This window comes from Somniosus microcephalus, chromosome 9 (assembly GCF_052327205.1).
Source record: "Somniosus microcephalus isolate GS21.2 chromosome 9, FLI_Smic_1.0, whole genome shotgun sequence".
In the NCBI taxonomy this organism is placed as follows: domain Eukaryota; kingdom Metazoa; phylum Chordata; class Chondrichthyes; order Squaliformes; family Somniosidae; genus Somniosus; species Somniosus microcephalus.
Genome location: NC_140995.1, coordinates 124,678,630 through 124,693,603, shown reverse-complemented (window position 1 = coordinate 124,693,603; position 14,974 = coordinate 124,678,630). Strand labels below are relative to the sequence as shown.

General features: G+C 39.3%; 1 protein-coding gene across 5 annotated transcripts in view; it reads right to left on the bottom strand.

Moving 5' to 3' along the window:
- The window catches only part of med23 (mediator complex subunit 23), a 150,929-nt gene that overhangs the window by 110,254 nt on the left and 25,701 nt on the right, over positions 1-14,974 (bottom strand). For 3 of the 5 annotated variants that reach the window (XM_085997124.1, XM_085997127.1, XM_085997125.1), the window contains exons 10-17: positions 9,900-9,995; positions 9,386-9,403; positions 8,432-8,632; positions 6,430-6,573; positions 6,186-6,331; positions 5,327-5,572; positions 3,098-3,240; positions 1,737-1,911 (exon numbers count right to left, since the gene is read on the bottom strand). In XM_085997124.1, the coding sequence (XP_085853250.1) occupies positions 1,737-1,911; positions 3,098-3,240; positions 5,327-5,572; positions 6,186-6,331; positions 6,430-6,573; positions 8,432-8,632; positions 9,386-9,403; positions 9,900-9,995 (1,169 nt within the window). The remainder of the gene's footprint in view (positions 1-1,736; positions 1,912-3,097; positions 3,241-5,326; positions 5,573-6,185; positions 6,332-6,429; positions 6,574-8,431; positions 8,633-9,385; positions 9,404-9,899; positions 9,996-14,974) is intronic. The other 2 variants (XM_085997126.1, XM_085997128.1) reach the window with 1 other exon arrangement.

Below are 14,974 nucleotides of genomic sequence, written 5' to 3'. Positions count from 1 at the left end.
TCAGATGAGGTGTTAAACAGAGCTCCCATCCGCTGTTCAGTGAATGTAAATGAGCCCATGGAACAATTTGAAGAAGAGCAGTGGAGTTTTCCCTGGTGTTCTAGCAAACATTTAACCTTCTATCTAAATCACTAAATACTGATTAAGTGGCTATTTGCTGTTTGTGGGAGCTTGCTGGGAGTAAATTGGCTGCCATATTTGACTACATAACAATGACATTATTGTTCAGAGTGCTTTGGGACATCTTCCCTTTTTTTCATTACATCCCAGCTTACACCCTCTACTTCCCTTTCTCTCTGTTCCACTATTGAGGGTACAACCTTTGGATGTTTCCTTAATTTAAAAGGCATCATAAATTATATATTGGTGCATGTTGCTGTTGTAGAATGTGCACATGTAAGTACTCAATATGGAGCAAAACAGGTTGGCTACCGAGCCTGAAATGGTTGATCTGCTTGAAGATATGAGACAATGCTATAAATAAATTCTCCTATCAGAAAGGAGTCCCCCCTCAAAACATTTGGGAGACATTTAAAAAAAGGTAGATAGGGATAGAGGCACTTTTCATTTAAAAGTACTTACTAATTGTATTCTTTTTCTTTAAAATAAAAAAGATCATAATTGACAGGTTATGTACATTCCTATTTCCAAAGTGATTGTCTTTATCAGCATCAAAAGAGAATATTCCTTTAAAATAAAACAATTATGCAATTAAAGTTTTTTTAAATTGTATCTAGAAACAGAATACAAACCTGGATGTGCCAATTACAGGAGACTTTGGTTTATCCGGAGGTTGTATGTCCGGAAACCTCGATCTACCGGCAGAAATCAGGAGCCGTTTTGTTAGGTTTTTTTTCTTCTCGTGGCTTTTTTTTCCCCCAAACAGTCAGGCTCTGGAAAGTCTCTCTGAAGCTGTTGCTAAGCTACAGAGATGCTTCCAAGGTACGGGCTGACTGTTTGAAGCTGTTGCTAAGCAACAGTGTTTGTTGTCAGATACGGAGATGGAAACCTCCGTATGCTTCAACATTAACGCTGGTATGTCCGGCAGTTTTGATAGATCGGCAACAGCTCGGTCCCGTCGGTGCTGGATATAACAAAGTTTCCTGTATAAAGGTAATACTAACTAAGTCTGAAATTATATTCTGCTTTAATACTTCAAATGTTTCCAATAAACAAGGAACTGGCAATTTGTTCAGGAGTGGTCACAAACATTTATAAACATTTTAAGCATTGGGTAGTTGTAATCCTCTTATCTGGAGTTTGTTTGTAAGGATTAAGAGGTTTTCAAAATTAGGAACAGTTTTTAAGAGCATGAATAGCAAAAGGTTGTTTCCACTGTTTGGTAAATCGGTAACAAGGGGGCATGGACTCAGAATAATCAACAGGCAAAGTTTCACAGTTATTAGAATGTGGAATACTTTACCACAAGTGGCTCTTGAGACAGAGATTATATCATTTAAAAGGCATTTGGATAAGTATTTGAAAGGGAGAATATGAAGAGATATGGGGAAAAAGGTAGGGATGTGGGATTAGGATGGCTCTAGCTAAACAGATAGCACTGGTACAGATTCAATGTTCAAAAGACCTTCTTGTGTGCTATAATTTCTATCCCAGTTAAGTCATATTTCAAACATTTACAGGGACCTCACCTCTGCCACACTATTGTTCCTGTTTAGAAACACAATGCATTGAAGTACCAGGCTAATTTTACATTTGAAAGATTAAAAATAGCTTACCACAAGTGAAGTTGGTTCTGATTAGTCTGTGGTACAGCTGCCAATGAATGAAGATGGCTTAACAGCTGTACTCTGTAGTGAGGCTGGATGTGATGCATGCGGTAACTGAACATCTCCAGCAAAGTGTGTAGGATCCCCCATGCATGTGACTTGAAAACATTTGGTAAAAGCTGGCCTAAAGAGAAAAGAACAAAAATTTAGCCTGCCTTGTACACAACATGAAATTTATTCGTTTTTTTCAGGTCTGTATTTTAAAAGAGCTAAACCTATTGCCCACAGCATATAAGACAGCAATTTTCATGGCTAGGGTTGCTATTTTGGAAAATTCATCCTTTGCAATTACAAAAAGGAAAGCATATAAGTGCAAGATGAATCTAAAAAGCCATTCCCCACAATTGCACTGTCTTATAACAGAGAACTGCAGTAAAAACATGTCTTTATGCTCAGCAAGTTGCAATTCTGGGAAATGGAACAATATTACATTTTGGGAATTTTATCAATGCCAAGCATTTTCAGCATATCTATATCCAGTTATCCTGATCTTGGAAGAATAACCCCTACTCCACTCATTCTAATTTTTACATTTCTGACAGCAATCAAACTTGAACTCACCCTACGAGTGAATTCTGCTAGATTTAAACACAAATTCTAGAAATTCACTGTACCATTGAGATGAGACTTCTTGCATTCAAAATTGGGTTAAATATTTTGCCATTTTCCTTACTCGCTGTCAGCACTGAGTATTCCGACATCAGGTCACATATGGAATAAAGCTATCTTTATTCTCCCTGAACAAAATACTTCAACCCAACCTCCGAAGAGTAACCGAGAATATATCGGTGTGACATTTCTATTCCCCAAAACCGCCAACCTTGTAGCCTCTCTGAGTGAGTACCAGACTTTGGACTATAATGTTAAGAATTTTCACTGGGAAATGAACTGAGAATGTCCAAACTCAATTGATGTATGATAGTTATGTAGAGCCAGAGACAGAAAGTAAAGCAAGATTTATTTCCAGAGGCTTGGCATGGGAGGCCCCAGAGATGAAACTACTGTGTCCCACAGATTCCCAGAATTTATTATTCTCATTATTATTAAAAAGGAATACTCCAAGATCCAATTCAAATAAACAAGATTTATCAGTAATGCTCAGAAATCTGGCAAGTGCTCCAACGGTCTGCAGTATTTCTTCAGCTCTACTGTACTCAAAATACAATTTTTTGTTTTCCAACTCAAAAACAGGCAATGTTAATCTTCAGAAATGTATACTTTTATAAGTTAAATCAATGATCCCTGGGCTCAGGGAAAAAATAATTTAAATCAAGATATTTCACAGATGCAGCCAAGAATAGTACACTTACTGATGAACCCTTTAATTCCAAGAGATTCAATCTCCATATAAACTAGAAGACGGCTGTAAGTTTCTACCAGAGCAGGAGCCAATGCTAGGCTTGATTTGGCATGGGCTAGTTTGATCACCCTTGTAGCTATACTGTGAATGAGGCTGAAATACAGAATATCTAAATCAGTAATGGTGCAAGTACTGTATTACAAGAGTATTGTTACAGAACAGCATTAATGTGCTTAATTTATTGACTATAATTATATTGCTGCAAACAGGTAATTTAAAAAGACGTTTGCTCAGCTAGCAGAGTACAAAAATTCTAATTATGTGGGATGCTATGAAAATAACATCAGCTATTGTGATATTATTGCCAAAATATAAGGGCCTAGAAATTCGGTGGAGCCCCAAATGGGGCGCCGAGCTCGCCTGGGCGCCGGAATTACCGCTGCGAACGGAGCAGTTGCGCCCGCCGGAAATTCAGTTGGAGCGCCCCATGAGGGACGCGGGGCGCTGCTCGAGGTGCCCTGCGTCCCTCTTGGGGCGCTGAAACTGAATATCGCAGCGCAACGTGCCGCAGCGCCACACACTGCGGCACGGCGCACTGCGGTACTGCAGGCCCTCCTCCCCTTCTTAAGGGGGAGGGGCCTGCACTAGCGCGATGACTGATCGCGAGTGCCGGCAAAAGAGCCCGGCACCGAGGAGAAGTGCCGGGCTCTCGGGACACTGCCGGCACTGCCTGGGGGGGGGGGGGGATCAGGAGGCCGGGGATGGAGGTGCTGGCAGGCAGCCACCGAAAAAATGGCCGCCCCGCACCTCCACCTTAATTTGCGCCACTACCGCCACAGGTAGGCCCCGTGAACCGGGCGCAATTTGCGATCGACGTTAGAGGCGGGCGCGACCAAATATCGTGATCGGGGCGGTAGCGGGGCGCTGCGCACACCGATGATGTCATCGGTGGTGGCGCAGCGCAACAGGCTAACGCCGCCAGTAGCGCCCCGCTAAATATCGCGGGAGGCACGGCCAGTGGCGCTAAAGCCACTGAGTGCCCTCTTTAGGCGCTAACTGGTGGCGCAGCCCACTGAATTTCTAGGCCAAGCAGTCTTATTCTTATGATGACAATCTAAAACCCAAACTAATGGCTTTTGAGCCACATTAACAACATTCAGGCCACTTAACTGTGAGCCCCTCACAGGCTAAATTAATTTTTTGTGAGAAAAACAATACCCTGAATAGTCAGAGTAAGACATTGGCTCAGAATGTGCGGTCAACGCGAAGTGAAGGCATTCGCCGCTTGCCCCGAAGTAAGCTTCGCACTAAGATCTCGCGATCTCTGTGTCGAGAACTTCAGGTTTTCTGACGTTCAATTCAAATCAACGGAGTTTAGTGGGGATCCCCGAGTGCGAGCTGCTGCAACAGCAACCAGCTGTCTAAGCAGCCAATCAAAACGCAGAATTCTCAGACAGTGAGTAAGCTCTTAAAATTCTAACTTTTTAAAAATGTTAGAAAGAGCAAAACAAAGATGGGGTTCTCACATGGGGAAAAGGCAAACCTGAAATAAAGATGAACAAACTTCAAAAAAAAAATTAAGTTTCTTAAAACAATTAATTTTTATTAAAATGATTACATTTCACACTGCACAAAATTAAAATTAGTTTTTCAGGGCCATAACCTTTGTTTAACAGTCAATACGCTGTTAAAACCGCAGTTACACCTAATCCCTTTGGGTCTAACTTTTAGTGGGGAATGTAACAACGTAATTACCGCAGAAGATCAAAGTTTTTGTCAGTTTCCCTGATTTGAGTGATTACACTGATTGCCGGCTCTGTGCTGGGGGTGGGGGCACAGCAGAGCCTATGGAGGAGCAGTGAATGACAGACCACAACTTCAGGATTTCCACATGCACCAGAACCAAATCCCGATGTTGCGGTCAGTTTCAAAGGTGGAATGACAGCGAACACTGCCAGTTCGCCGTCATCCAGACCTCAAGTTCCGGGCCATTACGACTGCAATTTATGCTTGGGTAGTTATTTATGATTTCATCACCAATATTTCTTTGGACCAAATGTAATGATTATAGACTTAAATCAAATGATGCAAGTTTATTTTGAAAACTGTTCCTTCCTTTCACTATAGGGTATATTATCTACTTGGCAAATAACTAATGACAATGATAGTAATGATAAACCTTCACAAAAAACATTATTCTGCCACACTGAGTTGAGCAAGATTAAATTCCAGTGACTACCTCATTTTGGCATGAACTGTTAGTGAATCTAGTAAGTTCATTGGCAGTGGGGTAATAGATCCCGAAGCCGTGCAGTTTGTTCCAGGAAGAGATATCCTCAAGCTTCCATTCCCATAAATTGTTTCAACCAATACTCCCATAGGCAATGTAAAACATTCAGAATTAGTGGAATATGCATTACACAGCAAGGCAATCTTGTAATCGTTCATCTGTAGACTTTTATTTCTCAAACTTTGCTGCAAAAATCTGTATTGAAAATAATTAAACACAGTGAAGATTATTCCTTTCTCCATTTATGATTAATATAAACATAAATTTTTGACTTTTACTAATATAATGGGATGCTTTTCATAAGAAATCAGCCTTTTTGTTTTCCAGGGCATGACTTCCCCTAAAAGGTATTTTCTTTCATTACTTGGGTCTTCCCACACTTTTTTTTGAGACAGGACAGGTGATGAGAGAAGGGGTTTACCTCGTCAGTGTCTTAACATGTCGTCTTTATTCGCCTTTACCTTTCAGAAACACATCCTTTATGGTACAAAGTCGTATGCATGTACTAATGATAATGCCATACATGTAACAGTGCTATCTTAAAAGTACAAAAAAAACCACTAATTTTAATTGTATTTCTACTGTGTTAAAATATGTATTAAACAAAATACAGGAAAAAATTTGGCAAACTATTTAATTGACCATCACAAGCAGCGCTGGCGACAAGAGAACCTCACCTGCCTGCAACATTAATTGGAAAAAGGCACATTTCCTGAAATTTCTATTCCACTGATTTAAAAATCAAGGGCATTACACGGAGCTATACGCAGACATGCCAACTCCTTAAACTTTACATTTAACAGCTTACTCATGGTGCAGTTTGAGAGAATGAGGGATGGGTATCTGCAGTTTGGAGTTATCATTTTGTGCCTTCCTGTTGAGGTGTATCCAGATACAAGTCATGGCAAAAGCATGAGTAGACTGTGGTTTGCTAATGTCAGGTACTGGAATGCACTGCAAACAAAGAAAAATAAGCACATCAGAATCTGAAAGCACTCTTCCTTCTGCACTTAAACAACTGCAACTTGGTGGATTTGATGTATAAATCCTACTTCTTTCTCTGGGTACAGCAGGTCAAACAGCTTCATCACTGGGAGGAAGTCAGCTAGCGCATTCTTCTGGATACTGCCAGAGATGAACTGCAATAAAACCCACATCAGGTGGTCTCGCCCTTTTATTAGACCTCGGCCTGCCAGCTACAAGATAAAGACAACAAAGTTGCAAAGAAAATTTGCTTAGCAGTTTCAGACAACAAATGATTGTGTATTGGAAAGGAGGATTTCAACAGCAATTTTTTTTTTTTTTTTTTTTTTTAAATTGCTGGAGAAGCCACAGAGCTCCTTGTACCATGTGTCAGAAATGAGGATGGACAGAGTGGGGAAGAGAGTTCAATTTAAGCGGTTTTGTGGAAAAGAGGATTTAGGGGGTTGTCCTTTAGTGGCAGAACAGGGGCAATGATCATGCATGAGGTGGCTGAGCCACATAGAAATTACAGGTCACAAGGCTGCCATTTGACCCATCATACATATGGCAGTTAAGTCTCCACTGTATCCCTTCCATGTTTGAATATCCCTTCGAACAATGCCCAGAATTGTATGCAACAGCGACCTAATAAATAAAACGTTACTTCCTTTTTTAAATTCACTATCCCATGTATGAAACTTAGAATTAATCTCCTTTTGAACCTAACTGCCAAAGATCTATAGCTGCACTCCTAGGTATCTCGGTTCTCCCCACTCGGTTAATTAGCTTACCCTCTATGTACTCTAATTTTCATAACACATCTTTTAAGTAATGCCTTATTAAAATGCCATCCGAAATTGCACTCCCCTCATCATTACATTGTGATTTTTTCAAAAAATTCAATTAAATTATTCAAGCACACCCTGCACTTTACAAATCCAAGCTGAATGTCTGATTAACCCATGCCTTTTTAATTTTATCTAGTGTTATGAACTCAAAGTTCACTCACAATCAAAGACTAGTTAGCCTATAATTTCCTGGTTACCCTTTTTTTTTTTGAACAGAGATATTGGGGGGAAATTTTAACCCCAATAAACAGGTGGGTTGGGGTTAGGTGAGAGGTTAGAGTGTTAAAAATCTGAATCCTAACCTGAACCCTCCCACTTCCAGTTTTAATGGAAGCGGGACAGGGGACGGGCAGCCAACCCGCTCCCAGAAAGTGGGTTGACAATTTAAATATGATAATGAGGCTGTGCGCCTCATGATGGCCCACCATTTTAAATTTAAATGTGGGCGAGCGGGTTTCCCAGGCCTTGGGGAACCCGCCAGCTAAAGGGAGGCGAGGACTGCTGGATCCAGGAGGTAAGTGCCTTTCCACTTACCTGCTCCGACTGCATTTGTAGCACCCCCTACCGACCTCCAAATTAAAATTCCGGCCATTACTTTTGCTATCCTCCAGTCCTTTGCCACAATTCCAGTTTTCAAAGATTTTCTCTAAATTATGGTTAGTGCCTCCACTATCTCCTCTCCAACCTATTTCAGTATTTTGATACATATTAACTGGACCCAGTGGCTTTTCTAATGTTTTTCCAACTAATGTTTTTAATAACGCATCCTTTTGAATATTTATCTCAAGTAGTGGTCCTTCTATACTCTGCTTTGCCACTCATACTTTTATATTCCTTTATAAAACTGAGGCAAAATACTTAAGAATCTCTGCTATTCCCTCACTGTCAAATACAAGATGGTCTCCATCTCGCAATAGCTCACTCCTTCTTTGATTATTCTTTCACTTCTTATCTGGCCATAAAACCCTCACTATACGTCTTCCGTACTCCTCAACGTTTCCCGTTGCTTCCCTTTGACAACTTTTACATTTCAGCTTCAGCAGCTGTCTAGATTTATATACTTTGGTGCAATTTTCCATTTGGGTTCGTAGCCTATTAATTTTTAAACTGCAAGGTACAACATATTGTGCAAATTCAACTTGGTATACTGTCATTGAACAATCATGGACGAAAATCTGAGCAGCAATGCAGATCTGAAATGATACATACATGTCTATCTTGCACTTCTGTATCCCAAACATACCTTTTGATGAAGTGATAACACCATATGTGGGAAGCTAGCAAACTGAAACAAGACAAAGAAAATGAGCTGACTGGAGAGGTGTTGCCACAGTAACTGACTGGTGCCTCCATCATCAAACTTTTCTTCTGTCTCAGAGCGTTCCATAGCATAAACCACTAAATCCACAAGCTGGTCTTCCAAAACTGGACAACGTTGTTTGTGCTGTAAAGTAGACACTTATTACAGTAATGAACATTAAACACACAAGATTGACTACTTATGCAAAAGAAACTTGACAAAGCATGAAATGCTAACCTAAACACACTGCAATGAGATATTTCAGAAAGCACCTAATTTGCATGTAGCGTAAAAAAAAGATGCCAAGCACTGCAATGATTTCCCCTCCTCCCCAAATCTACATATCCAGAAACACAAAAGTTTTTGGTTTTTTTTTTTTTTAAAGACTCAACTATGGTCAACAAGAAACATAACCACAAGTGTTCTGGTAATCAAATTTGTAAAATAGAATTTTTTCAGGATATCTTCAAAACCTATATTCTATTACTATCTACATATAAAATTAGCATGCTTTCCATTTTGTGATCATGAAACTTAAAAAAAAAAATTAAAAGCTACAAAAAAATTGTACTTTCTTTGAAAGCATGCTTTATGAGCCCTAACAAAAGTACAGCTACTTTGAACACATCTGTTGATGCTACTTTACATATGCAGTGTAACTACTTTTCACAGGTCAACAACAGAACATTTGCTAAACAACTTCTCCATGACAACTGTAAAAATCTTAGGTGCAAGAATTGCAACGATCACACATTCTGTAGCAGACAGCGACAGACACCACTACATTCTCTACGTATACCAGCATGCAGATCTACTTTATTCTCTAAATGGCATCAGTTGCTACCAAGCAGTCAGCATCTCGTTAGTCACGATACAACAGTAAGATTGTAAACATACCTGAGCAATGTTCAAGGTCTAGAGCATTGTAGGATGGGCAGGACAAGACAGGACAGAACAAAAATAAAGGAAGAAAAAAAGAAAGACATAACAGTGACTATGAGGCCAGCCTCAGGTTGCCCCAGACAGGCCAAGCCCCACAAAAACCAATGTACAAATTCTAATGTTTGAGGCTGGCCTAATAGCTAAAGCAATGTAAATAAAACTCAAATCATGTATTTCTTTACATTAATTCTACAGTTTCCCCCCCCCCCACAAGATCCTGCATTTACAGTATTTTACCATTCCCATCCACAAGGCAATACAAACTAGAAGATTTTAAAACTTTTTTTCCTATTTCAAGTAACTCAAGAGTAAAATCCATTATAAGATAAACTAATGCTAACTTACGATCTGGCTATTCTTGCTGAACAGTCTTTTGCTTATTTAGCCATAGCAACAGAAAAGAGGAAAAGAACAGTGCAGGCTATATTTAGAAGTCAAGGCCATAGTAAAATACAGGGAGATACAGTACCTGTTTATTCAGACCTAGCATGTTGCAGACCATATCCCTGGAGTAAGGTTGTTCTAAAACATATCTCAGTAGAGCAGTCTGTGGGTCAAAAAGATCCTAAGAGAAATAAAACACATGGACTTGACATTCATTTAATCTTTTGGAGAGGATTTCAACACAAATGCTCAGAATACCCCACCCCAAAGGAAAAAAAACCCAGCTTTAACAAATGTAATTTGGAACTTGTTTGGGAAAAATAATTTAATGTGAGGAGGTGTGCACTTCACTGTAAACTGAAATACCTAATGATACAAAAATCTTAATTTTTTTGGCAACTTTTCAGTTAAAAAGAAGTTTTCTGTCGTGGCAATGTTGGTGGTGCTACTGATCAGATAAATGTGACCCATTTCGGAGACACGTGGGTGTCCAATTTTAACCACAACATGCTAATTCAATTTGAATGCTTGTCCTTCTCTGATTGCTCTGTATTAATTTAAAATTCATCCACGATGGCAGTCATTTAAAAAATCTGCTTCATCTTTGAGATGGTTCTCCAGGATCGTTAATACTAATGCTTCCTTGGGAAGAGGTACACTGTATGGATTGGGGGCTCCATCTTGGTTTCTCTCCCCAGCATTCAACAAATGTGAGCGCTAGAAAAGACATCATAAATGCTTCTAATCTGAACTGTACAGGATGGAATTAAACTGGTCCAGACCATTGTCCAAATCAAATACTGCTATAAAGTTCAAGGATACACCCCTTTCAACTTGATCCTAATAGCGGGTTTTCCAATTCTAGGTTCTCTGGAAGTACGCCCTCCATAAGATCAATCACTTGAAGTTTGCCAATAATGGCTTGCACTGAATTTACACTCAAATCCTTTTATATCTGCTTTGCATCAATAACTTCCTTAAAGGGCTCATTAACTGAATATGATCTCAAGAGATTTGGAAGTGTAAACCATATTTAATTATGTCAAACATTGCTCTCCTCACCAAACTCTGCCAGTTATTTCCCTTAACAGTCTGCTTTTCTTGTGGTCTGTATGATCTAGGGAATTCTACAATATTGGCCCAGAAATTCGGGTCTCCACGGGTGAGTAGGAACGGGGTACTCATAGGCCCAATGGAAGTGCCGGTTTCGTGCATGCGTGGGAAACCAGCACTTCCGTTCCCCTGAAAGAAGGGGTTGAGAGGCGGCGCGTGCGCATCGAACTTACGTTTTTTTTCCCCAGGTTTTTCCGGGAGGGTAAGTCTCCAGGAGTTGCACTTTAAAAAAGCAGGCGCAAGGCCTGCTTTTAACAAGGTAAGTGGTGAATTAATTAAAATTAAAACATTTTTTCCACAGGTTTATTATTTTTAAATACTTTAAAGAAAGGTAAGTTTATTTTTAGCCCTGTTAGAAAATGTAATTAATTTTTTCAAAAATTTAAATTGTTTAAAATAGTTATTTCATGTAATTTATAGTTATTTTAAAAATGTGATTTAAAAAAAAATGTATTTGAAGTTTTAGTGATGTTTTGGGGCTTATAGTATTTATAGGTTTGACAGCTCTTCCTGTCAAACTTATGAATGAAGCATTCCCTGCTACCATTGGCTCTCCATGGCCCACGTGATCCCAGGGGACGCATCGAACTAACTGTGCCCCTGGGATACGCAAGCACTGCGCGCCGGCAGTTGGAGGAGGCCCAGGATCGGAATCCCTCGCGGGCCCACAGCTCAACGGCTGGCGCGCTAGGTAAGTGCAGGTCGGGGGCTTGCACCCGCAGGAAGCCCCCGACCCGAATTTCTGGGCCAATATCACCTGATTTTTAAGAACTGCAACAGCTCAGCCAAGTGCAACATATTAGACAGTAACTAGACTTGAAACCAACTTACACCTCAGTTACACCAAGTCTAGTATTCTGATCCTGGATTTGTTCAACATTCGGATTTTAATCCTATAAAAGTGGGTTTCAGAAATCTGACCCAATATTGACAAACTATTTTTTTTTTTAAATAAACTGCTTATTTGTGAATCTCCCCAAAATTCATCATGCAACAATACAGTATCAAACATGCTTTCCATGTTGTTGTCTGAGGCACATAATCCAGAACCAGAAACCAGGATCCCTGCCCAGTTTCATATGAATATCTATTTTGAAGCCATTTCAGCTCAAAAAATGCAGGAATATTAGGGTATCAAATTTATACTTACCAACCATGCATCTAGTCAATATACCCCAAAGTTTCTTTATAAAATAGATCCCAATTCTTCAAACCAATTATCTAGTAGGTTACTTGATAAAAGTCATGCATGTACAAGTCAATTTTCTGCAATGTTGCACGTGACCAATCAATACTTACAGGTGAAGCAGGATTAAAGGTCAGGAGATAATTGGACCAGAGTGCGCAGATGGAATTTAGTTGCCATTTTAAAGTCAGACAGTCTGTATGTATTTTTATATCATTTGATTTAGTATTATTTACAGTTAAATAACATATACCGTAATTTGGGAGGTAGAGAAGTACAGTTGGATGCAGCACACAAGTTTCTCTGCAATATAGATGGAGGAGCTGGGAGATGCACAATTGATGTGCAAATGGCAGCACTACAAGCAGGAGGGTGAAGTTTACATAGGCAGTTTCCACTATTTATGAGTACAGGAATTTATAATGGGAAAAGTTGACAAGAAGTGCATGTCTACGCAAGAATTTTAATATATTATATAGATTTGCCTAGTGCATAGATGTTCATTTTTATATTATGAAGAAACTACACAGTCATGGTTTACTAAAATTTCTAAATATTCACACAAATACTAACACATCAGGCAGGAAAATATATTTTCGTAAACAAATTATGGGTAATTCAGACAAGAAGTGTCAGATAACAATTCTAAAAAGTATACATTTGTAAAGTTGAGATTAACACTGCCACAATTTAGTAATATAACTAAAGCAGCTATGAAAGGTCATCAACCTGAAAGGCTAACTCTGTTTTACTCTCCACAGATGCTGCCTGGCATTTTCTGTTTTTATTTCAGTTATTTTATTGGTTGACCCAGTATCTTGATAGATCTTGTATTGTGCATTTTCATCTTTGTTATTGATTAATTATGTACGGTATGCACACATTGAATTACTTTAATGATAGTACTAAGCGGTCATGAAAATACTTGAAATGTTCAGTGAGCATATTCTAGATTAAAATAAGAAAATGAAAGCCAGTAAAACTCGAGCTATAACAAATAAGTTTGTAGGGTTTCAAAGCGCTAGACATCCTGTATTTGCAGACAGGAGGAGGTAGAATTAGATGTTATAAGTATTGATCTATTTTTGATCAAATGAAGCTTTGAAGCATCCAAGATTTCTTCCTGCTCTAAACAGATTAAACTACTGGCATGACAAATGATTCCTTGCAGGCAAAGCTAGACAGTGTGTTAACTACCAACATGCTCACTTTTAAAAAAGGCCAATGCAAAAGATCTATGCCATACTTGTGTTGAATTAAATATCTTATTGACATAGATTGCCCACCTCTGGCATTTTGTTAGTATTTTACATTTGACACCTAGCTGCTGGATACTTTCCTCTTTACCTTCAGTGTAACTATGAAGGAATGTTACCAGTGTCATAATGGAGAATGGCACTGTGTAATATGAAACCTCTGATGAAGTTGAGATTTAATTTTAGTTACATACACAACAATGGTTGCGGAGAAGACAAGATTGCAACATAGCGTAAAAGTTCAACGGACTTTGAAATAAAACAGAAGAGCATAAGAAATAGGAGCAGGAGTAGGCCATTTGGCCCTTCGAGCCTGTTCCGCCCTTCAACAAGATCATGGCTGATCTTCTACCTCATCTCCACTTTCCTGCACTATCCCCATATCCCTTGATTCCCTTAATATTCAAAAATCTATCGATCGCTGTCTTGAATATACTCAATGTCTGAGCCTCCACAGCCCTCTTGGGTAGAGAATTCCAAAGATTCACCACCCTCTGAGTGAAGAAATTTTTCCTCATCTCAGTCCTAAATGGCCGATCCCTTATTCTGAGACTGTGACCCCTGGTTCTAGACTCCCCAGCCAGGGGAAACATCCTCCCTGCATCTACCCTGTCAAGCCCCGTAAGAATTTTGTATGTTTCAATGAGATCACCTCTCATTCTTCTAAACTCCAGAGAATATAGGCCTAGTCTACTCAATCTCTCCTCATAGGACAATCCCCCCATCCCAGGAACCAGTCTGGTGAACCTTCATTGCACTTCCTCTATGGCAAGTATATCCTTCCTTAGGTAAGGAGACCAAAACTGTACACAATACGCCAGGTGTGGTCTCACCAGGGCCCTGTAGAATTGCAGTAAGACGTCTTTACTTTTATACTCAAATCCTCTTGTAATAAAGGCCAACCAACATACCATTTGCTTTCCTAATTGCTTGCTGTACCTGCATGTTAATTTTCAGTGATTCTTGTACAAGGACAACCAGGTCCCTCTGAACACCAACATTTCCCAATCTCTCACCATTTAAAAAATACTCTGCTTTTCTATTTTTCCTAGCAAAGTGGATAACTTCACATTTCTCCACATTATATTCCATTTGTCATGTTCTTGCCCACTTACTTAGTCTGTCTATATCCCCTTGAAGCCTCCTTGCATCCTCCTCACAACTTACATTCCCACCCAGTTTTGCATCATCAGCAAATTTGGATACATCAAGCAGTAATACCACCTGAATCCAAAGATCATTGGGTACAGAGCATCATCTAGAACAGCTACAAATGGGACTTCTTTTTCTAAATGTTAAAAATCCTGGCGACTTACCAGTTTTACAGCTCCACATGATGTGTTCTTTGTCATCCACAAGTGCAAATAGTAATTATTTGTGACTTTAATTAAATACAAGATTCCAGATCACAAGAATACAAACACAAAATTGCCACCTTCAGTTATTTACTGGGATACTGACCAGCTTGTACCTTATAAAATATTTACTGCACCAACCAAGATAAAGTGACAGCTGATCTTAAAAAATAATTTCAAACACAAATCAAATCTTTCACAATTCAAATATAAATAATGCTGTAATAAACAAAATACCAAGATTAAGCAT